The 27494-nt window shown below is 46.0% G+C and overlaps 2 protein-coding genes and 1 non-coding gene across 4 annotated transcripts in view; 2 read left to right on the top strand and 1 right to left on the bottom strand.

Moving 5' to 3' along the window:
* Positions 1 to 3002, bottom strand: part of POLR1A (RNA polymerase I subunit A) — a 37485-nt gene extending 34483 nt beyond the window's left edge. Inside the window, exons 1-2 of one of the 2 annotated variants that reach the window (XM_064448915.1) lie at positions 2800 to 3002; positions 1323 to 1527 (exon numbers count right to left, since the gene is read on the bottom strand). In XM_064448915.1, the coding sequence (XP_064304985.1) occupies positions 1323 to 1527; positions 2800 to 2876 (282 nt within the window). In that variant the 5' untranslated portion in view covers positions 2877 to 3002. Of the gene's footprint in view, positions 1 to 1322; positions 1528 to 1621; positions 2292 to 2799 lie in introns of those variants that run through there. The other variant, XM_064448914.1, reaches the window with a different exon arrangement.
* A 44-nt stretch (positions 3003 to 3046) lies between these two features.
* PTCD3 (pentatricopeptide repeat domain 3) lies at positions 3047 to 26582 on the top strand. The gene is made up of 24 exons (XM_064448916.1): positions 3047 to 3181; positions 5108 to 5157; positions 6254 to 6293; positions 7319 to 7364; positions 8115 to 8183; positions 9496 to 9600; positions 10034 to 10157; positions 11232 to 11350; positions 12107 to 12180; positions 12490 to 12577; positions 12681 to 12741; positions 13024 to 13106; positions 13790 to 13934; positions 14978 to 15028; positions 15903 to 15986; positions 18422 to 18450; positions 18967 to 19070; positions 20165 to 20243; positions 20334 to 20424; positions 21289 to 21374; positions 22412 to 22560; positions 23435 to 23476; positions 24997 to 25155; positions 25888 to 26582. Exons 1-24 carry the CDS (start codon positions 3087 to 3089, stop codon positions 25961 to 25963), a joined length of 2049 nt encoding a protein of 682 aa, XP_064304986.1. The 5' UTR covers positions 3047 to 3086; the 3' UTR covers positions 25964 to 26582.
* LOC135313320 (small nucleolar RNA SNORD94) lies at positions 12817 to 12958 on the top strand. Its single transcript, XR_010372936.1, has one exon. It is a non-coding gene; the product is annotated as a small nucleolar RNA SNORD94 (small nucleolar RNA).
* Positions 26583 to 27494: the final 912 nt, after the last annotated feature.

The raw sequence follows: 27494 nt of genomic DNA, 5'->3' as shown, positions 1-27494 counted from the left end.
TATCCTGGTGGATTTACTAGCTTGCACTAGTAAATTTACTAGTGCTACCATTGGCTAGGAATTACTGCTCCCTGGTTTTGTTCCTTGGTCAAACAGAAGTATTTTACTTCAAAGCTGGGACAAGACTAGGAGTGGGATGGACCTCATCTAACTTCAGCCATATGCAGGTGAAACTTTTAGTCTCAATTAGTAGCCTATGCAGGAGCCAGCTACTGTAAATGAGACTAGCACCTCAGGAAGGAAATTCATCCCAGCTCAGGTCCCTACTATAGGCTAGATGAATCTTCCTCTGCAAATAGCCCTGCTTCTCAGACTCCAGAAAGAGCTAAAAAGTACTAATCAGATTATACATCTAACTTCCAGAAGACCAAAATAAGGCGAATCCTACTCTTACTGCCAGGAATCCTTCCATATTTAAAAGATGACTCTTTGAAAAAACACCCACATCAAGCACTTGGGAGAAATGTACAGTCTGACCATCAACAGTAGCTTTCGAAACATAAAACCTGCCCTGAAAGATGCACACCTAGTCAAATCTCTGCTCTACGTTAGGTATCCCACATATCATGTAAATACAATGGTTGTAACGGTTGTAAAGCTATGAGAAGCACGTGTCTGACTTCCAGATGCAAGCAATCTTCTTGGCAGCCTTTTTTTAAGTTATGCAAATCTATGGATTTCTATATAGCTTAGCATTTTTCAACTCCCTGCCACCACCAAACTTACAACACTATATTCTTCGATTTACTTGGTATACGCGTTATGTCACTCAGCATATTGCTGACCAGGTTGTTGGGTCTTAACCTCATTGATCCAGTTTTCTGGAATAAATTATTCTGGAATAAGAGGACCCACTGGGCAGAATGTAAGAACACAGCTAGTCTGAGTTCAAAAAAGCCCTGAATGTCCAGGTATCGCTTGGAAATCACCTAGGATAAAAGTATGTAGCTGTTAATTTAAGTTTGTAATAGTAGTTTAAAGGGAACAACTAATAATTTTTACTGTGCCATCCATTTAATTAAGGCATGAAACCATGTGGTTGGTCATATAGTTTAGTGATCAACATTCCCCCTTTCTTCTTTGTCAATATTGAGTAAAATAGTAGTTACAACAAAGTGTATATTTTACAAAAGTCAAGGTAGTCTATTTGTATTGAAATATCATGACACAACGAACTTTTTCTACTATACTTAGTGTTATTACACTTAAAATTAGAGAGAAAACAGATCTCGGCACCTTTACTATTTTCAAGCACTACAAACTGTGACAGCTTGAGCACCATCACCCATTTCACCAGCAAAACAATAATTAAGCATACATACGTCAAAAAACAGAGGGTTGTAGACAGTCAGAGGCAGTTCTATATGGCCAAAATGACCGGGGCAGTTGTTGAAGTTCTGCATGCAAGTTGCACACACTTCTTTGGAGTCTGGAGGTCCCAAAGCCAAGTCATACAGTCCATTAATGGCTGGATTCCCCATATTATCCAAATACTGAGGATTTGTTATGGCTTTTACACTGAGTTTCCTGAAGTTGAAAGAAAAGAACAAAAATCAGCGGCAGCAAACAGCCACATAATATACAATGGTTAAATGGTACAACTAGCATTGATATTTAGTACCTATATGATTTTTTTTATTGATGAAAACATGTTTTTGAGGGTACTTTGTGCGTGCAACAGGCATTTCTGTATTGGAGCCATGGTGGTGTTGGGTTGACAGTTGGACTTGGTGATCTTAGAGGTCTTTTCCAATCTTAATGATTCTGTGATTCTTTGATTAACTTCATTGTCAGAGTGCAATCATTCATACCACAGTAAGTATTTCTTTTACATCTTCAGCCGTTATATTAAGAAGTCAGGTAATTTTGCCTACGTGTCCTCTCAAGCAGGACAGGAGGTATAAAAACAATGAAAAACACCTAGACAGCAACAGCTTTACACCCTTGACTATACACAATGCTAACATCACACCAACACTAAAGGGATGCTGACAGCTCTCTACAATTCCAGGAGATATGACTTGCTGGAAAAAGCTGCAAAAAAACCCTCTGTAACACTTACACAGGTGCTAAAACATGTAAATATTTCCCACTCACTGAAATCAACCAGGTCTCTTTCGCCCAGGACACTCAGGACCAGATCCCTGGCCAGCTCTCCAGGACCGTGCCCACCAAGGGACAAGCCCAGCCTCACCGGCACAGGGCTTCTCCAGGCTGACAGGCCCTGCTGGCACGGAGGCGCAGGGGGCGGGGGAAGCCAGCACACCCCCTCAGAGGAAGCCCTCCAGGAGGGGAGCAGCCTTCGTCCTCCCAGAGTGAGTTTATGCTGCACCCTGCAGCCTCTACCCACAGCAGAACATAGAAACGGCCATCCTCCCCCCGTCTCCATTGCCAGTGAGGGGGTCTCCTCAGAGGGTGGGCCGCCTCCCTGCATCCTGACAGACCCTTCCGCCCCCACTTCAGTCCCACACAAAGAATCCCTCCCCCCCCGGCCTCACAGCCCTCCCCCACTCCTCCAAGACCTCCAGCGGCCCCAGGCCACGCAGCGGGTCCGAGAACCCCAGAGAGAGGCCAGCAGCCCCCGGAACCCTCAATAACCGCGGGTTACTCAGTAGTCGCCATCCCAGCGGTTCGTGCGGGCCGCTATGCAGGACTACATTTCCCAGCAGGCCGCGCGCCGGCAGCCCGCCGAGGCCTGCCAGCGTTCCGGCGCAGGGCAAGCCGGGACTTGTAGTCCTCAGGAGCACGCCCCGTAAGGCGAGGGAGGAGGACAACCCACCGCCTGCCGCGGATCCTCACCTGATCTCCTCCGCCGTGTACATTCCGAAGGAGACCCCAACCAGCCGCCGCCACGGCACCACTTTCGGCGGCCTCATGGTGAAGGAGGGAGTCTCCCCCGGCCGACACAGCCTCTCGCCGCAGCCGAAGGCGCTGCGCCACGGGAAACACCACGCGGTCCCGGCGGCTCGGGGCAGGCGGGGCCGGGCCGTACCACCGCCGCGAAGGGGCGGTCTCCCTCCTCCCCCCTCCCCCGCCGCGAGAGTGGTACTGCCCTCCTTCCCGGAGGGCACTGCGCGAGTGCCGGCATGGCGGCGCGGCGGCTGGGGGGCAGCTCCTGGCAGCAAGTGGTATCGCTGAGCAGGCGGTGCTGCTTACCGGGCGGGAGGCGAGAGCGCTACCGGTAAGGCTCTGCCGTTCCCTCAGCGGACGAAAGAGAAGGGCCTGGCGGCTGTGGCGCCGTGGAGGAATCAACGTGGGGGAAGGGGTTCGGGTCTGGGGAGTTGAGGCGCGAAAGGCCGCGCAGCCGCAGTAAGAGTTAGTGCGCGACGGAGCGCTGTGCGCCTGCGCGCTGGTGTCTGCCGGCACGCGGGCTGGGGCGGGCTGGGCTGTGGTGGCCTGGCCTCGGCGGGGGGAGCGCCTCTGCTGGGGCTTTTCCCTACTTTTAGTGGGCTTTGCCGCTTGGAGCCGCCCCGGGAGTGAGCCTGAGCTACCAAATGATTCTTACAGCTGGATCTCAGCAAAATAGCAGAAGAAGGGGAGTGGAGGTGGGGTGGTCAACCGTGCCCTGGGGTGCATCAAGCACTGCATTGCAGCCGGTCGAGGGAGGGGCTTGTCTCGCTCTACTCTGCGCTGGTGCGGCCTGGCCTCGAGTGCTGTGGGCAGGTTTGGGTGCCACAGTACATTAGGGGTACGCAGCTACTAGGGAGTGTCCAGAGAAGAGTCACGAAGTTGGTGAAGGGTTTAGAGGAGAAACCGTTTGAGGAGTGGCTAAAGTGACTTAGTTCGTTCAGCCTGGAGAAGAGGAGGCTGAGGGGAGCCCTCATCGCGGTCTGCAGCTTCCTCACAAGGGGAGGAGGAGGGGCAGGCGCTGATCTCTCTGGTGACCAGTGACGGGACCCGAGGGACCGGCAGGTAGATGTGCCAGGGGAGGGTTAGGCTGGGCATTAGGAAGAGGTTCTTTTCCCTGAGGGTGATGGAGCCCTGGAACAGGCTCCCCAGGGAGGCATCGTGGCACCAAGGCTGACGCTATTTCAGAAGCACTTGGACAATGCCCTTGGAGAAATGGTGTGAATTTGGGGTTGTCCTGTGCAGGGACAGGAGTTGGACTTAATGATCCTTGTGGGTCCCTTTCAACTCAGGACATTCTAGGATTCTATAAGTTGCTTTCAGGCTATGCAAAAAGCAAGAGTTCAGCTCCTCTGAGTGCTCATTATAGGCAAGATATAACTCGCATCTGGCATGGTAAAATCGTGCTTCATAAGTTTATGTGACACATAGGAACAGATAGAATTATGCAATATCACTGTAAAGTGCAGATGTACGAATGCACGTTAACAACATCTCAGGGTCAAGGTCAGTGTGGAAGCACGTGCGAATGCCAGTTACAGTAAGACTTTAGTGTTAGATCGCTTCGTGAGGGGGAAAAAAAAGTATTTTCATGCAAGCTTTTTTGTGTTAAAAGCAGTAAAATGTGAGCAATTGTAAGAAGGACTTGGAGCTGTGTCCTGTGACTCTGGGCTGAGCACAGAGCAGCTGCTTTGCAGTATAAAGCAGAAGTAGATTTAGGTGAACGTGCCATCTGCAGCTGTGGTTACGTGACTGCTGTCTGCAGCTCTGTAGAGACTGGGCATCTGGAACTGAACAGGTCTGATTTCCCTGCATCCCAACTCAGGCTCTTCTGCTTGTGTAAAAACTACTCAGGTCTAAAATATATAAAAGAAAAAAAAAAGGCACTGCTTTCAGCTGGATTCTGCCTTTAAAACATGAAGTATCTTTTCTGATTTATGTTCAGGATTTCCTTTCTAGGATGCAGTAATTCATGAAAACTGCTTTAAAGCCATGACATCCCCAAAGATAAAGAATTACAAATTTTATGCAGTAGAATTTTCTGCGTATAACTTCTTGTCTCTTGAAATTAGGGCTTTAAGCAAAGCATCAAATACGAGTTTTATGGTAATACTTCGGAGTTATTAACACTGCAACATTTCCAGTTTCTTGTCCCCTCTAATGTTTTAATTAATTCTGACCTGTAGTACAGAATTCAATTACTCTACTTTTGCTATATTGATGTGACTACCATAAATGCAAAACTCTGCTTGGTTTGTAGGTGCTCTTCTAGTAGTACAGCACTTGGGAAGCCTGTGGAAAATTCAGGAGGTATGGTGCCTTTAATTACTAGTTTCTTGCATGTACTGTTTTAATCTCCAAACAACATAGCATGTCAGGAGATATAGAAGACATGAATGCCCTCTTTCCTCTTCTCAGATTTTCTTCCCCATCCCCATCTTCATTGTGCAGAGATTTCCTGGCTTAACTTGATTACCCTCACTACCAACTAGCTCTGTGCTCTGAGAGCAGGAACTGAGTTGTCCAGTTCCACGAGCTGTCCAGTTGCTCCTTGAAATTGAATAAACTATGAAATGAAAATAAGGAGTATTCCACCGTAATCCTCACAGTTTCCTTCATGTTCTTGCTTCTTCTCTGTACTCCTTACCATCTTGTTGCTATGAGTTTTGTGGGAAAAATAATCTGGGATGCTTGGAGTCGTGCTGCACATGGGAACAAGTTCCTGTCAGTCAGTAACAGCTCATGGAAGCATAAACACAGAGGCAGTGGGAGAAGTGCCTCTGTAGACCCTGGCTCTGGGGATTGTAATCAGGAGGTCCGACATGCTCCTCTGTGAATTAATTTGCTGAGATGCTTTACTGACAACCTCTAGCTGCTTCTTTTGGTATCGTCCTTTTTCTTTTTTCCCCTCTGGGAAAGCTGGGCAGATTGATCTGTGGGGTGGAAGGAACTGAGTGGTTGGTGTCAGGCTATTGGAGTAAGAACCCGAGAGGGTACCTTGCTGCAGTCTTCAGGCAGGCTGAACTGGAGAAGCCACATGGGCAGAGGCAGCAAGCTTGAAACTGGAGGACTAATAGTAGGAAAGCAAGGGACTGGGAAAGGCTGGGGCTCAAGCTAGGAGATATGGGATAAGGATTGGAGAAGCTTGAACGGGTAAATGGGTACAGTCTCTTTGACATTTGTTTACCACAGGGCCCTGATCCTGTCTAGGCACAAGACACTTAAGCTCCCCACCAGCCTTGTCTGTTTTCATTGCAATGAAGTGTGGCCGACGTTAGACTGGTTTTAAAATCTCTGCTTTAGTACTTTCAGCTGGATCAGCTTAAATCATCAGTTTTCATGAGGTGAAGTTTTTCTTCAGGCATCTGTTTGTTTCTAATAACAGTTTTAATATTGTTTCTCATAGTTACTCAAGAAGAAATTGTCCTCCCACGAAAGAAAACCTGGTGAGTGTTTACTGCTGGAATATCTCTATTGACCTGGAAGAAAATCATTGTTAACTAAATGTAATCTGTCCACCAAAGCTGAAAAAGAAAATTCCAGTTGTTGTATTCCTGGATTTAATGTCCCACTAGTGGCTTTCCTGCTGACCGGGAGCTCTAGGAATATTCTTGACACTTACTCACTTGGCAGAGTATGTACACTCTGTTCCTGACCTTTCTTTTAGAAACAGTTACAAGGACTGCATTTTTAAGCCTCGTTCTGTTTCTTTGTGAAAGATCACATTTGCTAGAAATCTGTAAAATCAAGTTCATTTGGCTGACTGCATGTAGTTGTGTTTCTTTCGGCAAAATAAACTTGGCCATTGATAGCTGGCTGAATAAATCCTGTTTAGAAATGCAGCTGAGCAAAAGCTATTTTGTTGGAAGCACTTAAGATGAAGTTGCATGACTGTACAGCAAAAACTAAGTTTATTGCCAAATGGTGTCTGCATGTAAACCTAAAGTAAGACCACCTTCACCTAAACACTTTCAGTGGCCTTTGTTTGAAACACAACCAAAGTCTTAAGGATCCACAGGGACAGGAGTCCTGAGAAATCTAGTTTTGTTTTGTCTTTTTTGTTTTACTCCCAAGACTTGTCTTGCAGAGGGACTCATGCATCCATCCCTCAGAGGCAGCGCAGTCTTAAGGGGCTCTGAGGGGAGCATTCCAGGGAATTCCTCTGTCCTCCTCGTATGGCCCGTCTTTCTTTGATAATGTATAATAAGACCAGGAGTGGTAGCAGGAAACACACATACTTTTCTGGTTTTCCTCAAAGTCTTTTCTTTTTCCTGTGGTTGTTCCAGAACTGAGACTGTTTTTGCAGTTGAAGTTTCCTTCCCTTTGCAAAAAGTGGTATTTTCTAAGTGCAGCAAACCCGTTATTTCCTACAACTGAAAATCCTTACGGGCCAGGATAATCCTGTGCTTGTTTTGCATACAGCATAATGCATAACAAGACTGAGTATTAATCAGAGCTCCTTTATGTTTAGGGATAAGCTAGCGGTTCTTCAAACATTGGCTTCTACTGTGAACAGGGTAAGTAGTTCGGTTGATCATGGAGGTAGGTTGAGTTGCCCATCTCATGCATTAACCTTGCACTCTGGAGGCTCTTACTTCTACTTTGGCCACAAATGAAAGGTGGGACTTTTACATAAGTTTTTACAGGGATTTAACTTCCACTGAACATGTCTTTCTCTGTCCTTAAAGCTTCATTCTAGTGCTAAGAGATAGCTGCAACTGCCAGAAAAAGCTGTAATATTTTGATAAGGCTTTTGCTAACGTCAGGAGCAAGGGTCTTTGCCAGTTCAGCTTCCCAGTCCAGACTGCCTCTGCCCAATCTCAGTCCAGAAAGGAAGCCTTGCAAAGAGCAAGCAGTGTCTACTCTTGCTAGGCAACAACTGTAAATTCTGTGATGCCATCCTTTAATCCTGTCTGTCTTGGGTTCTGGAAAATGAATCTGATCCAGCAAGTCCCCTCTGCTACTCTGCAGCTGTTACCGCTGGGGTCCTGCTTGCTTTGCAGGGCACTCATTGCTTTTCGTGTTATAGCACGGACCCTTTTGTTGTCGCTATGTCAGCCTGCATGTGCATGTGTAATGGCAAAGCTGTTTTAAGTATTTCCAAACAGGCTAAACTTTCTGAACAAGAGGAGCTTTTGTGAAATGGGCATCAGGTGATGGTTATGTGGGAACTGTTCATTGTGCCTTAAATTCCATGGGGCAGTGTGATATGCCTACAGAGTGCCTGTGTACATATGTGTTTCAGTCCTGGGTTCTCCTTTCTACAGGATCCTACTGCTGCTCATTATATGTTCCAGGATGACCCTTTCCTTATGCCAAGAAATGCAGCCAATTCTGTAAGTATTTCCTTTCAAATCCTTGATAGCTTCCCCCTTCCCCCCACTTCATCTAGTCTATGAAAACTATCTAATGGAGCCTAGTTTCAGTTACAGAAGGAAATTAATGTATCAGACTTTCCAGAATTTTCTCCTATGTGTATTTCTGAATTCATAACAACTGCAGTATTTCTCTGGACAAAGCCACTCTGCACACACAAAGCTATCACTTCTTCCCGCCCCTGTAGGGACCTTCCAGCTGACACAGCTCTGTTAATGTTCCTGCAAGTTAGTGGCTTACCTGCTGAGTTGTTCTGTTTCTCCCTGTTCTTAGTCTGTTAAATAACTCACAACCATAATTCTTCAGGTGAGGCATTCAACCTCTTAAAACTGTGTTTGTATACCTTGGATACAGACTGTGAATGTGTGGTGCTGCAAGTGTTGAGATTTAGTGCTTACAGTTTAGTTAAATTTGAATTAAATGTATGAATTAAGATGCACAAGGTCACTTGTGTGTGTGTTACTACACAGAGATACGTTATCAGTTAACTGTCCCCCGGAATTTCAGTTTTATCACAGAGCAGCTCTTTGGTAACTTAGGCTTATGGAAACAGTAGTGTTGAGTTCATAATAGAAAGGAAGGAGGAAAGCAGTCTTCCCCTGATGTTAACTCTGCGTAAGATTAAAGAGCATGAAGCTGAGGCAGGAGAAGACAGAACTGGAAATGAGAGCAAGAAGGAGCTGCTCTGTGTGAGGTTAATTGGAGTGTAGCGAAGGAAGCCTGGGAACTGCGATGTTGTGGCAGATCAGTGATAACGTTACGAGAAAACTTGAGTTCTTCTGCATACCAGAGGTGAAGTCATTGAGAAGGCCGAAGGCAGCTCTTGAATCATGAAGAGTTTTAAAGGAAGCGGCAAAGGAAGGTCTAACTTTAGAACTTGAGGAAAAGAGGTGAGTGGGAATCAGGGGATGCTCTTGGAAATGGCAGTCAGGGAGAGAAACGTCCGAGTGCTGTGACTCTAAAAAGATGGTTGCTTTTGAGCTTGAGGTAGTAGAGCAGCATTTCAGGTATCTAGTACAGAGCTTTGTCTGTGAACTAATTAACAGAAAAGTAAATTACAGTCTCATTTAAAGAATAGACATTCTTGTATTGGCATAAATACCAGAATGTTTATCTGGAGTGTTGTCTTGTGTCTGTGTTATTACTAAGAGTTGAAAAGGAAGCATGAGTTTAATTTCATTCCATCAGAACACTCAGTGTTACAAAAAATGTTTTACTCGCTCTCAGCCTTTTAATTGCGTGTTTCTTCATCTTGTTGTCTCTCCTATGCAGCGACTGTTTGCATTGTCGAAGGAGTCTGGGAAAAATACTGCAAAATACATTATTAAGCAATTTCCTCAGTATTTTGACAAGACTTTAGCAGAGCCCAACGTATCAGTAAGATTTTTGCTTTTCATTTTCATTGTATTTGTGCTTTGTCAGGTAGTGAAATCAACTGTAAGCCTGGTCCAAAATTAACATAAAGGATAATTTTGTTAATTGTTTTGTAGACAGCTGTGAAAGCAGCATTGTATTTCACCTTGGTTCTGAAGTGAACGTTTTTCCTTAGGAATTCAGTATCTCATCGGGTTCTTTAGATAAAAGTAAGAAAAGGAATGTGGTTTAGATGTTGACTTCCTAGCATGAAAGTGGGAGATCAGGATGTGTGGTCCTTCAACACCAAAAGAACTCAGCAGTCCTGTGAGACTGGGAGGGTTGGGATGTTGTCAAAGCAGTGTACTGGGTGAAATGTAAGCAGGTTTGGTTAGTGTTTCAGCAGTGGCCTAGAGGATGTTTGAGCTCGTGTCTGACTTGCAGTCTTTGCTTTTAGTGCTTGATGCCTGAGACTCTTACACCTCAGATTGAAGGAGTGAGTGAGGAATCTCTAAAAGAACGTGTCCACCTCAGAAGGGTGAAAGATTCTGTGGACCTGTTTGATCAGCTCATACAAGCAGGTATGTGGTCACCTGCCGTACTCTGTGGTGGAGCTCTACTTAAATTGTGGTAAAAATATCTTAGTAGCTGGCACAGGCTATGGAGACAATTCCATGGTTATCTTGCTGCCTTTCACAACTGGCTCTGGTCCAGTGAAGTGGTTCTTCAGAATTATTGGGCTGTCCTTATCCAGTGCTTGTCTGACATGTCACTTTGGTGATACAGAGGACAAATGATTCCTTGATCGAGGAGCAGATGATACGGTTTGAGGTTTTTTTTCTTTCCTTCCAAAGTGGAAGAATTTGTGATGCAGTAGAGTAGGGCCTGTTGTGAGCAGATGCTGTGTGATTAGGTGATACCATTCTGCCCACAAAGGCCCTCGTGGGGTAACATATTGGTTGGTATGAGCTACAGCTGTGCTGAGTGCCTGGCTGCGTGCTGGACTGGTATAGCGTACCATCAGAGTGCCCTTCCATGCACCTGCCCTCAATAAATGAGTCTTTCTCAGTTCCTCCTTAATTTGGACCTTATCTCTGTCATGGGTGAATGAGGATGAAGCATTAGAAAACTGTCACTGCCACAGCATCTGAAGGAGGAAAGCCTACTGGGAAGGTGAGACCTCATGCCCACTACAAGATGGAAAGGAGATGGTTCCATCAAATAGTTATTTTCTTTTGTTGGTTTTAAATTTGTTTCATAGGAAGTGAAACACGCAAAATGATCTTCACAGCAGGGTTTACTCTAGGAGTTGTTATGAAAAAGCACTAGAAATTTCGGATGTTGTGTTGGGCTTGTGCTGTTTCACAATTTTGGCTGCCAATTGCAACCTCCCTCTCCCACTTTGTTGGGAAAACTACCCTTTTAGTGGCTTCAGTAAAAAAAACCAAACAGTCTAGTTTGGTGTAAAAATTGTCTCCTACTGTGAATGGGTTTGTGGAAGCATTAGTGTCACACCCAGGTTTTACAGACTTGCTGGAGAACACCTTTATGTCAAAAGAGAGCTGGACGTAACTGGGTGTTTGAAAGTTCTGTTATGGCTGTAGAATGTGTTCTTTACTTTCTCTGTGACTGTTGTACCTCCTTATTTTCCATAGGCACTCCTGTATCTCTGGAGACCACAAACAGCCTTTTGGATTTGTTATGCTTCTATGGAGATAGAGAACCTACTCCAGAAAAAGAGGAAGAAGAAAAAGAGGATTTGGAAGAACCACAGGTATGAAAAACCTGTTGATCTGTGTTTATTTCCTTCATATGTAGTGGGAGCGCATCAAGGTGCTGTCAAGATTTTTGTACTGTCACTACCTGCCTAGGAGGTGGTGTGAGGTGGGTCAGGTGCCATCAACATTCCCTAGAGATACAGCAGTTACAACAATCCTGTGTCTAACCTACTAGCAAAAGTAGTTTCCGTAAAGCTGAACTTAGCAACTGGAACCCTGTCTTGGCTTAGTTGTGCTGAACTGCATTTAAATAACTGTTTCTCACTGACAGCCTTGTTGTTATAGTAGCCTGCAAAGAAGAACTCTAGTACCTCTAGCCTAAAACCAGTTAGTTAATTTTCTGCCAGTCTCAACCATAATAAGTAGATTTCAATGAAGTTGAGGGCTCCCTGTGTGACCTCAGAGTGTCAGGGTGCAGGGTAGATGTGTCACACGATACCTGTCCCTGGGAAACTGTTTAAGGAGAAGGGGTTTTACAGAGTATGTGCTATAGTCTAATGATTCCCACCAGCTCCACAAATACATATCATTTGTCTTGTTAGTATGTTTAATAGCATGAATAGTATTCTTAATGTAGTTATTGCTTCCTGAACATTATAATAGAAATTATTGTAATGTAACCCATTAAACAACGCACCTTTGGTACCATATAAATTGGTTTTGAACTTCTGTGTTGTTACCAAATCACGTCATGTGATGTTTAATCATAACTTCGGACTCTGAGAAACTTATTTCTGCAAAAATCTCTCCAGGTGAACGTTTCAGAGCAGAAGGCTCCAAAGAGACAATTCCAAAGAGGTTCACAGTCATCTGGCTCTAGATGGAGGTATAGAAAATGTTGCCAGTATTCCCGTATTCAGTGGTCTGTGTGCATGCTTTGTTGTTATAAAAAAAGACTTTTTAGCTGCCCATACTTGCAGATGTTACTTGTTAAACACATCTGTGTTTGCTAATCTTTAAAGTGTTGCTGGAAATCTGGTAAATGATTGTAGGATAGCTCAAAGTGTCACAAGTAACACATTTGAATGTCAGCCCTTGGGAGTACAGCCCATTACTTTGTTCAGCATGTTGAGTCCTTTTCCTAAAGGTATCTTTTATTGAGCTCTTTAACATTGAACTTGTTCATTGATTCTAGGGAGGACAACAATGCTGAAAGGATATTTAAGATAATGCCAGAGAGGAATGCACACTCCTATTGCACAATGATCCGTGGAATGGTGAAGGTAATGTTACCCATCAGTGCTGGGAGGACTTTTTTCAGCTTGTGAAATCTCACACAGTCGTAGAGATTGTTTATTTTTGGTTGTTTGGGTTTTCTTTTTGCAGCACGGGGCTGCAGCTAAAGCTTATGACATGTACACAGACTTGCTGAATGAAAGACACAAGGGTAAGTGTCTCCTGGTTTGACTTGTGGTCTTCTAAGTAGCTGCAGCCAGTTGTTGGGTGCATGAATATTTCCTTCATGGCAGTGATGATTGGCGCAGGGGTACGGACCTCAGCTAGATCATGGGAGCTGAATGCAAGCTGGGTTTTTTGGTGTAGCCTGCGTGTGGCCGGCTCACTGGAAACAGGTTTGCATGAGACTCTGCCAAAAACTGAGCCATGTTAGAATAAACTGTTTTCTGTGAAATATAATTGTCAGTTAAAAGTAGTTACCTTACCTTTCCAGCTGATGTGCACACCTTCAACGCACTGATTACGGCAGTCCCATATCTAAAGGAGAGGTTCTTAGAAAGATGGGAATTAGCCAAGGTAAGGAGGTAGAGAGAAAGAGGTGGGAAGGGGTAAGAGTGTAGGGGTTGGGTCTGCTTTATCAATAGAATTTTGCAGTTGTTAGAAGGCTGAAAACAAGAGCTTTGTCTGAAGATACTAATATCTGGTGCAAAGGAAGTAAGCTTGTGTAAACATATGGGCTAACTCTTGGGGAGTGGAAAATGCACAAAATCCAACCTTGCCCTTGCAGAATGGTTTGCCTTGTGAGAACATATCTGATCCAAGAACTCCCCAGACAGAAAGTAGTTGAGAAATTATTCTGGGACATTAAAAAAAAAAAATTTAGATAAACTCTTCTCTGAATTGTGATTCGTGGTGGTGTGATGGAAATAGAATTTTGAGAGGTAACATTAGAGGCTCCAGTTTTAGTGATGTAACATCAGTAAGGAAAGTGAGTGTGTAACTTCAAAAATGTCCTTGATGTTCTGGACACAATTCTCCAAGATGTAATCTGATGTAATTTTGTAGTCTTGTTTTTTTGGTCAAATTAATTAAGAATTAGATGGTCCTCCCTTAAAAAATGATCAGCTGAGGTAGAGTCATTCATGTGAAGGGGGTCAGAAGGATTAGATTGAGGAAATGCATGTATATCTATCTACCTGAAAGCTGAAATGTCATCCATAATATGTCAGGCACTAAGGATTTGGGTATTTTGTTTTAAGGTCTTCCTGAATCACATGGCTCAACAGGGAGTGCAACCAAATCTGCTAACTTTTAATGCTGTACTGAAGACCCTGAGAAGATGTGGTACTGTAGGCAGAAGTATGTCTTTATTGGTGATAAAGGAAATGGAAGCACTTGATATAGGTAAGAGAACCAGAATGGTTATTGTGTTCTAGTGCCACCTCCAGGACTTAAGAGTTCGGCAGCAGCAAACAGCACAGTGGTTCCTAGTTGCAGGGAAGAAGTCCAAGGCTTGTGGAAAAAAACATTTCTCACTGTGTTCTCAACCTCACTATTTGTTTCCTTCTACAACAGAATTGAGAAATAAAAATGCATAAGTACTGAGCTGTGGCCACTCAGGAAGCCAGTGCCTGTGGATTTCAGATTGAATCATAATCTTCAGAGTCTTTGTTCAGTGTGGATTACTAACTACAACATAGAGGGTGTACTTGGCTCCTTAGGTCAAATCCTGAAGCATTTTGATGCTGTAGTGTTTTAGGTCAGGAGCATGTTTATCATTACACTTTTACCTGTAGTACTCAAGGACAGGTGCGTGCGTGCAGTGGGGAGTGTGTCCTGGCCCACGGGCTCTTTCTCAGCTGGGTCCTTATTGTAGGACCGCTGTAGAAATAGTGAATAATATAAATATATGTTTGCAGCAGTCCATCAGCTGAGCCTGTTAGCTTCCCTAGGATGAAGGAGATTTACTTCACAAGCCACCCTAGCCAGTTCAGGTCTATATATCTACATCTCTACAGAAAAAAAGCTTTTGATCTAATTGACGTTTTTTGATGTCAAGTAAACACTGCAAAAACAGGGAATGTTCGCATAGCTGATTTGATGTCTTGTAGAGTGTGCTTTGCCCTGGTAATGTCCTTGCTGATACACCACAGATAGGTTTGTGAGTGGAATGGAAAACTAGTTATGAAATACTTTTGCTTTTAATTGAGAGGAGGGAAGCTTGGCCGTCCGCCCTGTAGCAATACAGTGCTTCAGCTGGTGGTCCACCCTCAGGCTGTCGTCTCTGCCAGTTGTATGTGAGGTGTGGTCCAGCATTAGGGTCAACAGGGAGAGAAATGATAAAGTTTATGCGTGCTGCCTGACAGGAAGGGCTGGAGACTGAATTAGAGCTCAGGCATAAGCTCAGCCAAGAATGTTGAAGTAAGTTCAATGTTTTTGCTTTTCAGAGCCTAGCCTTGCAACGTATGATCATCTTCTCTTCATATTTTATAGAGGAGGTACGTGCAAAATCAGCTTGTTCTTGAATGTGTCCTGTTTAACACCTGCTTTAAATGCTTTCCAAATGCAGTGGGTGAAGGCAGCTGATTTATGGGTTCAAAGACAACTTCTTATGTGTGCAATCCTAATGTTACCTGTGCAGTCTGATTCTGCCTGGGGGAAGAAAAAGCTACAGAGGATCATAACCTCTTAAGGGAGGGAAGAGTCCTTGTGTTTTGAGAATGGGCAGAACTGGAAAGAAAGCCTGTTTCCTTCCCATTTGTGCTCACAAGTTGGTAAAGCTAAAGAGCAAGTGCTGTGCAGTCTCTGTGGAGGCTGGATCTGACTACCACGCCTGTGATTTCACAGATGGTGCCACTCATAAGGAAGAAATTGTTTTCTGCAACAGTTCTGTGCATTGGAGCTGTCCTGAAATACAGCTGTGTTAGGAGGCAGGAGCCCAGCTGTTGGAGGTCCTTTAGCCAAAAATCTATGGGCTTGGGAAGAGAATAGACACAGCAGTGATAACTGCAGTCCTTGTGTTCTAACAAACGTGAGGGACTGCTCTGGAGTCTCTTTTTGTTGTTTATGAAATGCATTGCTTTTCCAAGTGCCATATTCTAACAGACAAACTTGCAGGCCTGTTGGATTCCTTGCTAGAAAGTACTTGTATGTTTCTTAATCTGCCCAGTTGTGCTCTGGTAATCTGGCCATAGTAGGGCAGATTTTAGTGCAAATAAAACTGCAGCTGGTGTGGGGCACCACGAGTAGGGGTGCAGATAGGAGAGTCATGACGCTTGTTGAAACCGTGGTGCTTGTTTCCATTTCCATAGTATTTTTGCAAGCTGAAGCTTTTTACTGATATGTGATGTTGCTTGTCTGTTTGTCCCGTAGGTGATCTTTGCCCATCAGGCATCATCTCTGAGGTGCTAGATGATGTTGAAAAGAGGACCTTCACTCCCCAGGACCCTGATGATGGTATGGACTTCTATATAGCTGATAATCTGCATTGTTTAAGCTTGGGTGAAAAGGTTTTTAGGGAATTTCGAGTAGTTCTACCCAACTAGAAAGAATGCATGCAGCTTGCTTGTATCAGTCCCTTCTGGTACTTTCTGGATACAAAGAAGGACAAATTCCAGCACTGGGAAGGTGTGCTGTGCATTGGCGCACTGGCTTCTGTGTGGAAGTAGGAACATACCCCATGTGAACAAGTGGTTGAGTCCCACACCATAAAAAACACAAGGCAGTTTACAAGACTAGTTTAAGGAGGAACATGTGCTAGCAGCTTCATGAAATTATAAACGTCTGGTGAACAACAGTTTTTTGTTGGTGTATGGTTTGAGTTCCTATTCTAGTTCTTCCTAATCCTTTTCAGAAAATTACATGAAATAAAGCTTCATGTAAAACTGCAGTTTGGGCCTGTAGAAGGGGTAGATTCTGAACAACCCATGTCTCACTGGCTCTTTCTGCCAGCTGTATGTACATGGCTTGGATGAGAGGCAGTGGGCACAAGTTGGAACACAGGAAGTTCCACTTAAACATGAGAAGACTTCTTCCCTGTGCGGGTGCCAGAGAAGTGGCACAGGCTGCCCAGAGAGGCTGTGGGGTCCCTTCCCTGGAGACATTCACACCCCGCCTGGACGCGGTCCTGTGCCCCCTGCTCTGGGTGTGCCTGCTCCAGCAGGGGGTTGGGCAAGATGATCTCCAGAGGTCCCTTCTAACCCACACCAGACTGTGGTTCTGTGACTTTGCCCTAGTGTGTTCATAAGTGCTTCTGTACCTTGGGAAGTAGATGCAGCTTCAGTCTGAAGAAGAGTGTGGCAAAGAGGGGTCTGTAGCTTTGCTGTGTACAATGTGGTGTTAACAAAGCATCAGAAGCCACTCTTGAGCAACTGACAGTTCAATGTATGATAGGGTGAAGAAGCTATTGCAGTGGATGCTTCAGGAAACCAATGAGGGGTTGATATGGTTTTTGGCCATTTAATGGACAAAGATTAGGAGATGTTATGTTGGAGTAGTATATTAGGTTATCCTACCAGCATTTGGGGTTTTTTGTCCTTGGAAAGAAGCCTGGAAATAGAATGTTGCACACCTCTTTTGTTTGCTTCTGTCCCGCAATGTGTGTTGTACTGTTTCTTGCTCTGGCTCTGAGCTGTTGCCAGAAGTGTAGACAATGACTATACCTGCTCTGCTCCTTCACACTCTGTAGAAATACCACTCTTAGCAAAGGCAGGGATTATGGGCATGCAGATACAGGCGTTGCCTGGATCATGGGAGTTGATGAGCTTTTCTACACAGTGGGGGGGGAGAGAGAGAGAGAGAGGGAGAGATTGCTCACATAAGACTAGATCAAAGGCACTTTGTCTAAGCAAAATGTGTGTGTAAACATTTTCTGCTCTTCTTCAACATGGGGTCTCTCTTCGTGCTCTTTTGGTAATTGCTATTGCAGAATTCAGGTTGACACTGAACAAAACCGAGGCTTGTTTTTCCTTAGTGTGGTGGTGTGTGTGAACTGACTCTTACCTTCAGAAGCCTTGTGTTTCCTGCAAGGCCTTTCCATGGCCCAGAGGATTCTGTAGGCTGCAGCTGAACAGTCAAATAACACAAAAACATCTTTTCTGAGTTAAAAGTCTTGTAAGGGAAAGGGAGTGTATTTTATCTAATGGTTTTAAGGAAATTCCCTTGCAATTCTTTCTGCCATTTTGGTACTCACAGCTAGCATTTGTTTCAGTCTCTGATAGCATCCCATGCCCTTATGTCTCCTTCAAAAAACCAAAACCACCTATCCAAAATTCTCATCACAAAAACAAGCTACTGATGAGCGTAGTTCGTGTCCTCTTCCCACTGGGGCTTTCTTTGCCTCCCTCAGGCAGCATCAGTCTCCATGCTGCTTTGAAATGTTAGTTACAGAAACCAGAGTCAAAGCCTCACAAGACTGTAAGGAGACATTCTCAGGGGGCAGTTGTATGTTCTTGGGCAGCTCCAGGGTGTACTGAAGAGGTGGGTAACCTGCCTGAACACCTCTCTGTTGCATGTGTTCTCTTCCGCTGGAGTAAATAGAGAAGATGAGTGATGTGGCTGCCTTCTTTTGTAGCTGCCTGATAGACAAATAATGCTGTCTTGCAACGAGCAAGAGAATGTAGCTTTTGTAAAAGGGCCTAAAGTCAAACAGATCATCTGCTTAGATCTGTCTCCAAAAGCACAGCAGTGTAGTTGCCTCCAGACCACTGTTTAGCAAAGCTCATAATGCACCAAAGTCTCACATATAATGTGAAGAGCCCTGCTAGATTGTCAAATGGAGCTACAAATTCAGTTTTCTGATTGAATGCGTCTCGGCTGTCTCCTGGGAGGCTGGGTTAATGTATGTCTTCTTGGAAGTTTGAAGCTAACAGACTCTGTTTTCTCCCTTTCAGCCAACTTTTTTGCCACCGCTATGCAAGCGGTAAGTACCTCTTCCCTGCAGTCAGAGTTCCTTTGAGCCCTCCAGCTGTTTCAGAATTGCCTGTGAATTTTCCAACCTGTCATGCAAGGTTTAGTCTCAATATCTTTTTCTTTTCACCTGTGTTCATCACCTCCTGTCACTTTCCTCCGTAATTCTGCAGTTCTTCACTTGATACCTCCTAAATTGGTAACTGGCATGCCTGTGATACGCGCATGTCTTGCTCGAGATGACTGAGTAAGCCCCTGTCTTCTGTGCCCTCCCTCCTCCTCCTGGAGCCACCACAGCGGTGAGGTGGTCTCCGCACCAGAACGTGTCAGTTTAGGTTAGAAAGCTCTTGGCCCACTGGGAGAGTTGCACGTTTGTCTCAACTATACAAAATGCCTTGGCAGTCACTGTGTCCTGTTAAAAATGTTTGCTTTCAGCACATTGCCCTTCATACCTTTGTGAAAGTGGGTCTCAGAGGGATGCATTAAGTGTTATCTTTGGTAACTTTAAAATCTAACCGGTTTATTGCAGTGCTGTGATCTGAAGGATATCAAGCTCGCCTATCGGTTAAACAAGGCAATGGAGAAGGGAGACAATTGGAAATTCTTGGACGTGGATCGGTTAAATGCCTACTGGTGAGTGAGGTGCAGCTTAGATTCAGTGTCTTGTGCATTGTTGCTAATTTGCAAACTAGAATTCGAACGCTGTGCAAAAGGATGCTTTGTTGAACATTGTCAGGCTACTGTATGTGCAATTTGGGAATTAGGCCCCTCTTAAGGACAGTGATAGCTTAGGATTTATTTTCCGTTTGTTGCCTTGCCCGAAGTGAAATAAAGTCTTGGAGCATCAGTTCAGCTTAATCCCCATCAAACACCTGCACCAACCAGTTGTATTTTCTGCAATCCTGTTGTCCAGTTAGGATGGCAGCATAGGAGAGAACACCAAAATAGCGTACAGGGCAGACCTGGCTCTCCGCGTGGTATGGTAGAGAGAGGCTGCAGTGCAGCAGGTGTGTTTAGGCACCAAAATCCTGCGTCCTGCCATTTGTCCAACATTTGACACTGTAATCATGGCAGCTGAAATGTCTTTACTGATGTTATTAAGTGCTGCAGTGGCTGAACACAATTAAGCGCTTCAAGGGTACTGGTTTGAAGAGCAGCCTATTTAGGCATTGGAACTAGAGATGCTCCAGTAAATTAATGAAAAATAATGATCAATATAAGATGCAGTTTTCAGGGGTGGGATGATTCATATGACTTTACCTTATTTAGCCTGTAAATAAATCAAGGCAAATTAATTTCTTGGTCTAGATATTTTTCCTATTTAGTGCGTTAGATCAAGGTCCCAGGTGCGTATTGCGAACTTGCACAAGTAACCAGGTTAATTTAGTTCATTTCTGGTTCTTAACGAGAGGTTGCATCTGAGAGAGAATCAGATACCTCAAACCTGGTGTCAGGCAGGGAGATGGTATTTTTTGTTTGAGATTTTAATATCCAGTGTCCATTTCTTACTAATTCTGCCAATTACTGAGTGTCAGCATTTTCTCTTGAAAAAAAAAAAAAAACAAATTGCTACTGCATTTTTAATTGTGTGGAGTGTTGCAGTCACCCAGGGAAGTTTCCCTGATCTGCCATACAAATCTGATCAGACCACCACCATTGGCTGGTGCTTCTGTATGGTTTGGTTGATGTAATCATTACTGAATTAGAATGTTTTCCCCCTCCTGTAGGTCAAAATTCTTTTCACTGTTGTGTATGATGGAACAAATTGATGTTGTGTTGAAATGGTACAAAGGAATGTCCCCTTCGGTAAGTGTGTGTTAGGGTAAGCGAGCGGCAAAGCGTCAGTATGGAGAAACAGACCAGTTACTGTTCACTGAAGTGATGCTCTTCCTCCAGCTCTTCTATCCAACTCCTAAAAATATATTGGACCTCCTTCAAGCACTGGATGCAGCCAACCACCTGGAAGTGATCCCTTCAGTCTGGGAAGGTTAGTGGCAGCCGTATGGCTATGTAGGCAGTTTGTCTGATGGGAGTTGGGAGCAATGCAAAGTGGGAGGTGGTTGGGAAACCTCCCAGTGCTCAGGGTAGCCACGGTAAGGAGCTTTGGCATGAGGGATGTTATTCCTTGGTGCAGCAGTGGGGCTGCTGCGTGTAAGAAAAGCAGAACTGATAGCACAGACTGCCAGAGAGATGGCTGTGTCACAGGTAAATGTCAGCGTCTTGGAAAACTGAACGCTTACCAGAGAGAAGTACCTTAATGGCCTGGGTTTAAATCATTTAAATTACTTTCCTGTTTTTTGCCCCTTAAGAGGAGGAGACAAGAATGCAGGTACAGGCTCCAGCACACAGAAAATACCCTACCGTCACCCAACACTGAGGGGCCAGACAGGTTCTTTTAGGGATCCTTGGCAGAATGACAGCACTAATTTGTAGTTACAGTTAAAGTTTTATTTTCTTAACAGGATTTTATGATTAGCTTAGCATAGAATTTCTACTCTGAATAGCACAGGATTTCTGTAAGTAGAATCAGTGTAGTACAACTTTACAAGTACCGTCGTACAGAATTTTGTAGCACTGCTTGACTTATGCTTTCTAACCTGGACCCTCTGCAGATCGGGTCAAATCTTAATATTTTATTTGAACAGAAAAAATGTGTTTGGTTTGTGTACTTGGTGCACAGGACCTTCAGGGCCTGATAATGAGGGGAAAGGGAACTATCGCATGACCCGTTCAGTCACAGAGGATGGCTTTTTGCCTTACAAAATGGTATTAGTTATGCTGACAGTGTTACCAGGAGGTGGGAGCAGGGGGTACTGGTCACACCTACTAAGTCCTGCCTTTCTCTAAACAGATATGAAACAGCTGGGGTTTAACAGGAGGCAAGACCTGTTGGAAGAGCTCTTGTCTTTGATGAGCAGGGAGCAGCACCCTGAAGAGGTAAGGAAGCTGTCATGGTTTCACCCCGGTAAACAGCTCAGCCCCACCCAGCGGCTCACTCACTCCTCCCTGGTGGGGTGGAGAAGAGAGTCAGGAGAGTATAAGTGAGAACTCCTGGGTTGAGATAAACACAGTTCAACAGGGAAAGCAGAAGCCGCACACGCCAGCAAAGCGAACCAAGGAATTCATTCCCTCCTTCCCACGGGCAGGCAGGGGCTCAGCCATCTCCAGGAAAGCAGGGCTCCATCACACGTAACGGTGACTTGGGAAGACAAACGCCATCACTCCGAGTGTCCCCCCTCTTCCTTCTTCTTCCCCCAGCTCTATGTGCTGAGTGTGATGTCACATGGTGTGGGACATCCCTGGGGTCAGCTGTCCCAGCCGTGTCCCCTGCCAGCTCCTTGTGCCCCCCCAGCCCCTTGCGGGTGGGGTGGGGTGGGGTGAGGGGCAGAAAAGGCCTTGGCTCTGTGCAAGCCCTGCTCGGCAGGAACCAAACACCCCTGTATTACCAACACTGCTTCCAGCAGAAATCCAAAACAGTCCCGTACCGGCTACTGGGAAGAAAATCAACTCTGCCTAGCCAAAATCTATGTCGACTTACCCAGGCCTGCTAAGCCGTTCGGCTTGTCTTCAACCTACAGAGAAACCTCAGATTAACACAGCAGATGATTGCTTCCTTAACAGGGTTTGGAAGAGCGATCCAGCCCAGCCAGCCACATCTCTGGGGAAGCACATGGCAGAATTCAGGGATTTTTGCCAACGCTGCCATTGCAGTAGCTGGCTTCTCAGGCTGAGGAGGGTTAAAGGCTTACAGGTACTGCAGAGGTCTCTTAAGTACAGCTGTCCCTGCAAAGCCGTCTCGGAGCTTGTCTAGTGGGGGCAGTTGTCCGGCCAGAAGTGAGGTTTTTCTGCCAGGAGTACCCGCTGTTAATTCACAAATTTAAATCAGATACAGGGCAGACCTGTAGGAGGAATCGCACTGAAAAAGCTATGTTAGTCCTAGAAGTTTTGGGATTAATAGCACAATCTTTTCACAGATTCAGCTGGCGTTCGCCAAGTGTGCTGAAGACATCAAAGCTGTCCATGAGCAAAGCAGGCGGGATCAGGCCCCGTTGGAATGGACCAGCAACATGCTGGGCCACGTCGTGCTGTTGTTTTCCAGGGCTGGGAGAACCCAGGACGCTTGGTACGTGTGTGGCTGCCGTGAGCTCCTGCCTTGCTGACACCACAACTCCAGGCTTAATCACAAAAATCAAAAGCTAACGACTGATCGCCTTGGAGTGCTAGTGCAAAGTGGGGGGATGAATCCTGCTGGGAATGTGATGGGGGGGTTCTTAATTTTTTTATTCATTCTTGGCACTGAGTTACAGTTGTCGATCTTAAAAATGGCTTAGAAGTTAATGTAGCAGCTAGCTGAGAGCATCGTACAGCTGCTCCTGGCAAGGTGGGGTTTGATGACCACTTCACTAAGTGCTGGTGATTTCCTACAGCCTCCCATTTTCTACTTTTTAGAACTCTTTGGAATTCAAACTGCTACAGAGATTATTTAGAGTTTAATTAAACTTTTAATTAGAATTAATCCTAATTAAAACTCTAAAGAGAGTATTTTTAGAACTCTCCAGTAGGTAGAATTTACTGTCCTACATGCTCTGAACTTGAAATACTGGTTAAAATATCTAGTCTCCAATTCAAGGCTCTGAGCTATTTTCTGTTAAATACAGATGTTCTGTTTGCACTGATTTATTTGAAGCAAAGAATTGACAAGTAGCCTTCTAAAAATATGTATTTTAAAGTGAACTTGCCGCCAGCTACGCTTTTTCTTTTTTCTGTACCAGTTAAGATATTTTGTGTTAGACTAGTCAGTGACGTGAGCTGGCACACGTTGCATCCGTGAGGGTACGGCATGGGATCTGTGTCAGATCAGTTTCATGAAGTAGAGCTTGTCTATGTTTCAGTAGGGTCTTATTCAAGAGATTTAATATCTCTCTGTTCCTATGTTGGTTTTGGGTTTTTTGTTTTGTTTTGTTTTTTTAATTATTATTTTGTTTTCTTTCGAACAGGAACATGATGGAGCGTTTCCAGCAAATAAACAGGATTCCCACGTGAGTACTTCTAGGCTCTGACTGCGGGTACTGAGGCTCCCCTTTGGCTGAGATTTTGCATTTCTGTTAGAACTGACAAGAGTTGTCCATATCTTATTGTTACTTCTGAAGCGTGAGTGTGTGTGTCTGTCTGTGCCTGTGAGCAGGGGAGTGTTTTTCTAGCTGATACGTTCCAAGACCAAGAATATGTCTCAAAAAACATTGAAAATGCAAAGAGGGGGTTTAAGTGGTTGACACTCAAGATGTCATCGAATGAAGCTCTGGGACATGGAGAACAGTGCCCTGATGAACTTGACATTAGAAACCAGTCTAAGCAGGACTCTTGAGAACCCCTTATTTCCTGTGTGCTCAAAAAAAAAAAATCTAATATGCTATTAACTGAGCATAGGTGCTTTGGAGGTGTCTGGATCTCTGAAGAGAAGTTTGTCAAGTCAAATCCTAAATCTTTTGTGGTACCCTGTTAGGCTACAACAGTTAGCTTTTCTCAGGGTTGTGGAGGAAAAAATTCTGTCTGAAGCAGAAAATGACTTTTAAGGAATAGTAATGCATTTAAGGAAAAAAAAAATCCCAAACAACTGCTTGATGCTCACGGAAATGAACGCCTCAGATCTGACGTTGGAGATGGGGGTTTCACCGAGAGGCACGCTGTCCTCAGTGGCTGCCCGCACCAGCGAGGGTGCGCGGTACCGCAGGCAGCTGTCAGTGGTGCTCTGTGCTCGCTCTCTGCGGCAGGCTGCCGCTGGTGCTGCCCAGGGAAGCCTCGACACTGCCAAGCCACCTCAGAGCCCCCGTCCCAATTTGGCCAACAGAGAAAGGGGAAGAATTCTTCCGAAATCGTGGTGTAGCTGATGGGTTGTGGATGTGAAGGGAAAGCAAGTCATTTCCCTGCAGTTACCAAATGGATCAGAGGCTCTTCTGGTTGAACTGTCCTCTTCCTTCCCTTCTCCGCGGCACCAGCTGCAAACAGACTTGTTTCCCTGCCTAAAGACAAGAGGGGTGTCTCCAGCAGCTGTTGCAGGTGACAAAGGAGCAGAGCCAGCACTTGGACATGAAAAACTGAGCTGGCAGAGCAGAGCCGGCTGTCAGCGGCTCCCAGCGCCCACGGGCAGCACGGCAGCCTCTGGCAGTGAGTCCCCTGCCTTTGACTGAAAGCGCTGTTATACTGTTCCTTTACCTCCACCAGCCATGTAAAAGAGGGCAAGGGCCTGATGTGGGGATTGTGAAGAAGGGAAGAATGTTTAGGCTGCTGCTATGGTGGGGTTCTTATCTTCAGCAGTGAGCTGCTGCCCTCTGATTTTGTGCAAGGAGTAGGATTGCCTCCTGCTAGGGTAGGAGTTCCCGAGCACACCACATCAGCACAGGGTGAGGCTGAGGTAAAACTCCCAGGAGGAACAGAATTGGGCTGGTTGAGTGATCTGAAAATGTGTCACCTCCTCTCCCACTCTAAAGCACCTGTGGAAATTAATGGCCACCTCACTGGGGGCCCCAGGGACAGTCACACTTTGCCTTTGCTTTTGCAGCGAGCAGGTGATGGACGAGTTCTTGAACTGTGCTAAACAAACCAATTGCCCGGATGAGGCAATTAAGCTGGTAAAGCTGGCAGTGTCCTTTGGTCTTCCTTCATCTCAAAGGCTGAAAAGCAGAATGGAGAAGGAATTTGAACTCTCTGAAAAGCAGAAGTAAGTTGGAGCACTTCATGTTACTGCCAAAGGGGGACAGTAGGCAGGGTGTTGGAGGGGCAATTCCTGCAGAAAAGCATCTCGCCAGGGCAGCAGAGAACTGGTTTCAGAGTGACGTGCTTTGTGTTGACTCTGGCTGACCCAAAATGTCCGCATGGTTTTTGATCCCATGCTGTGGCCATCCCACCTGGGCGGGAGGGTGACTTTCCACGAGGGGGTGGGTTGGCCCCACCCACCGCTCAGACCCACTATCACCTTTCTTTCCCAGAACCCTTTCCTAGCTGGGTCTGGCCACCCAAAAGACACTGACAGCGGGCTGGTAAGAGCGGGGAGGGGGAACTGGATTGCCGTGCGCGTAGGTTCTGCGGCCCATGGTCCAGCTCCAGTACATCTCGCTAGCCACCACGGGCCGTTGCTGAGCTGATGCAGCCAAGCTCAGGTGATGGGCTCGGCCTGGAGGATGGAAGTTTGGAGCCAGTAGTCTGGTCCAAGGGAATGAACAAATAGAAGCCCGGCACCCTTGACGGTTGGCTCACTGCTTCCTGGGTCACTGAAGCAGTCTGCTTTCCCAAAAGGAGGCGGGTGCGGGGTGGGCCTGTCCTTTTGAGGGTCATAGCCACCAGACAGCCCATAATGTTCTCTTTGGAGGGGGTTTACCCTGTGTTTTAGGTCCCTCCTTCCAAGCAAAAGTCACACAAGTAACTGATGACCAGACTGTTTTTACATCTGCAGGAAGACACTGGAGAGCATCAGATCAGACAGCGACAGCAGTGACAGCGACAGTGACAGCGACAGCGACCGTGACTAGCTGGCTTTGCTGCCTTCCTCTCGGTCAGACTGGGAGCGACTGCCGCCTTGACACCGAGAGGCTTCTGCAAGAAGGGAAACGACTGAAGGGGCGGCTTCTGGGCGGCGCTGCCCAGCATGCCAGAGCATTCTGAAACTGGGCCTGCTTGGCGAGGGCGTGTTGGCCTCGTCGGAGCAAGCTGCGCGCTGTCCTGGTTAACAGTCACGTTAACGTCAGACGCAGCACGGGCTACACCAACGTGGTCTCGTCCGCACCGCTGCCTGCACCAGCTAGCTCCTGCCAGGCAGCCGCGGCCTGCTGCTGCAGCTTGGCTGAGGTACGGGCAGGCAGCTCCCTGGAGCCTGCTCGGTGCAGGTAGGACTTTGACAGCTTGAGCAAGACGTCTCTTGGCCCTTCTGGAACCTAAACCTGCACCAGATCTAGTTCCTTTCCAGCTGACTTTAATGAACTACTTAAATGTGAAGTTTACTCTGTATGTAAACACTGTCATGCTGTACTCATCACTGGTGGTGTTATTCCTCATCCTTTTTGGTGTTTTGGGACAGGCTTTGGACTGTAGATGTTAAAATGCTACAATCTCTAGCTGTACAACTTGTATCTAATAAACACCTGACATCAACTATGGCTGTATTTGGATAATCCCTGCGCAAAACCTGTTGATTACAAAGTGGTGCTGCTGCCCTGTGAGGGGGCATAAGTACAGCTCATGCGGCCTGCAGCACTGCAGGTACTGCGGCAGCTGGCTGGGCAGCCGGGCGCCCGGGCTGGGCCGCTCTCTGCCGTGCGGTTGACTGGCCCTCACAGCACTGCGCTGCTGGGCTCAGCTTGCAGAGGAGCTGGGATGTGAGGTAGTTACCTTGACCAGGCAAAGAACATCTTGTTCCTGTGAGGATTAAATCATAGTGTAGTGAAAAGCAGGTACCAGAGGATTCTCAGTGTGCATGATGGTGTGGAAAGCAGCTGAAGGCTCATGCAGTACCGAGTTTGGGCAACAACTGCTGCTAAGGTAACCACAAACTCCAGCTGACAGGCAGGGATTGGTCACACTGCAGGGGCAGAGGGGCAGGACAGCTGGTGGAAGGCAGCATTCGCTGCAGAAAGCGAACATGCCTGGCCCAGGATTGTGTGACTAGCACAGGGAAGGTGGAAGATAAAGGGCTTTCAGAGGTGCTGATGTGCTCTTTGTTTTATTGGACCAATTTAAAACTGGGTCAGCAGGTAGCCCAGGCCCCAGTTACTTGGTACCCAGTTGCTGAAATGATCGAGTCTGCTCAATCCTCACTGATGGTAAGAACAAAGGGACAGGTAAGAGTAGGAGGGCGCTCGGTCTTTTCTGCGCGTTCCCATGGTTGAGCCAAGATCAGACTTTTAGAACTACCCAGTCTTCTGAAGCTACAGAAGAGCTGGTCTGACAAGTGCCACCCGGGGAGAGAAGCCCACCAGCACCTGTGCTGTGGCACCAGCTCAAACCTGCACTTACACAGGGATTACTCCCCCCCACAGCTGTACAAGTTACTGACCAGACACATCG

The sequence above is a fragment of the Phalacrocorax carbo genome, chromosome 4 (genome assembly GCF_963921805.1).
Source record: "Phalacrocorax carbo chromosome 4, bPhaCar2.1, whole genome shotgun sequence".
Lineage (NCBI taxonomy): Eukaryota > Metazoa > Chordata > Aves > Suliformes > Phalacrocoracidae > Phalacrocorax > Phalacrocorax carbo.
Note: the sequence above shows the minus strand (reverse complement) of the source record. Positions and strands in the feature narration are given on the sequence as shown.

Coding starts and splice junctions, on each gene's coding strand:
- PTCD3 (XM_064448916.1), top strand. CDS start 3,087: ATGGCGGCGCGGCGGCTGGGGGGCAGCTCCTGGCAGCAAGTGGTATCG. Junction 6,294..7,318: donor CTCCCACGAAAGAAAACCTG/GTGAGTGTTTAC, acceptor CTTTATGTTTAG/GGATAAGCTAGCGGTTCTTC. Junction 7,365..8,114: donor TGGCTTCTACTGTGAACAGG/GTAAGTAGTTCG, acceptor TCCTTTCTACAG/GATCCTACTGCTGCTCATTA.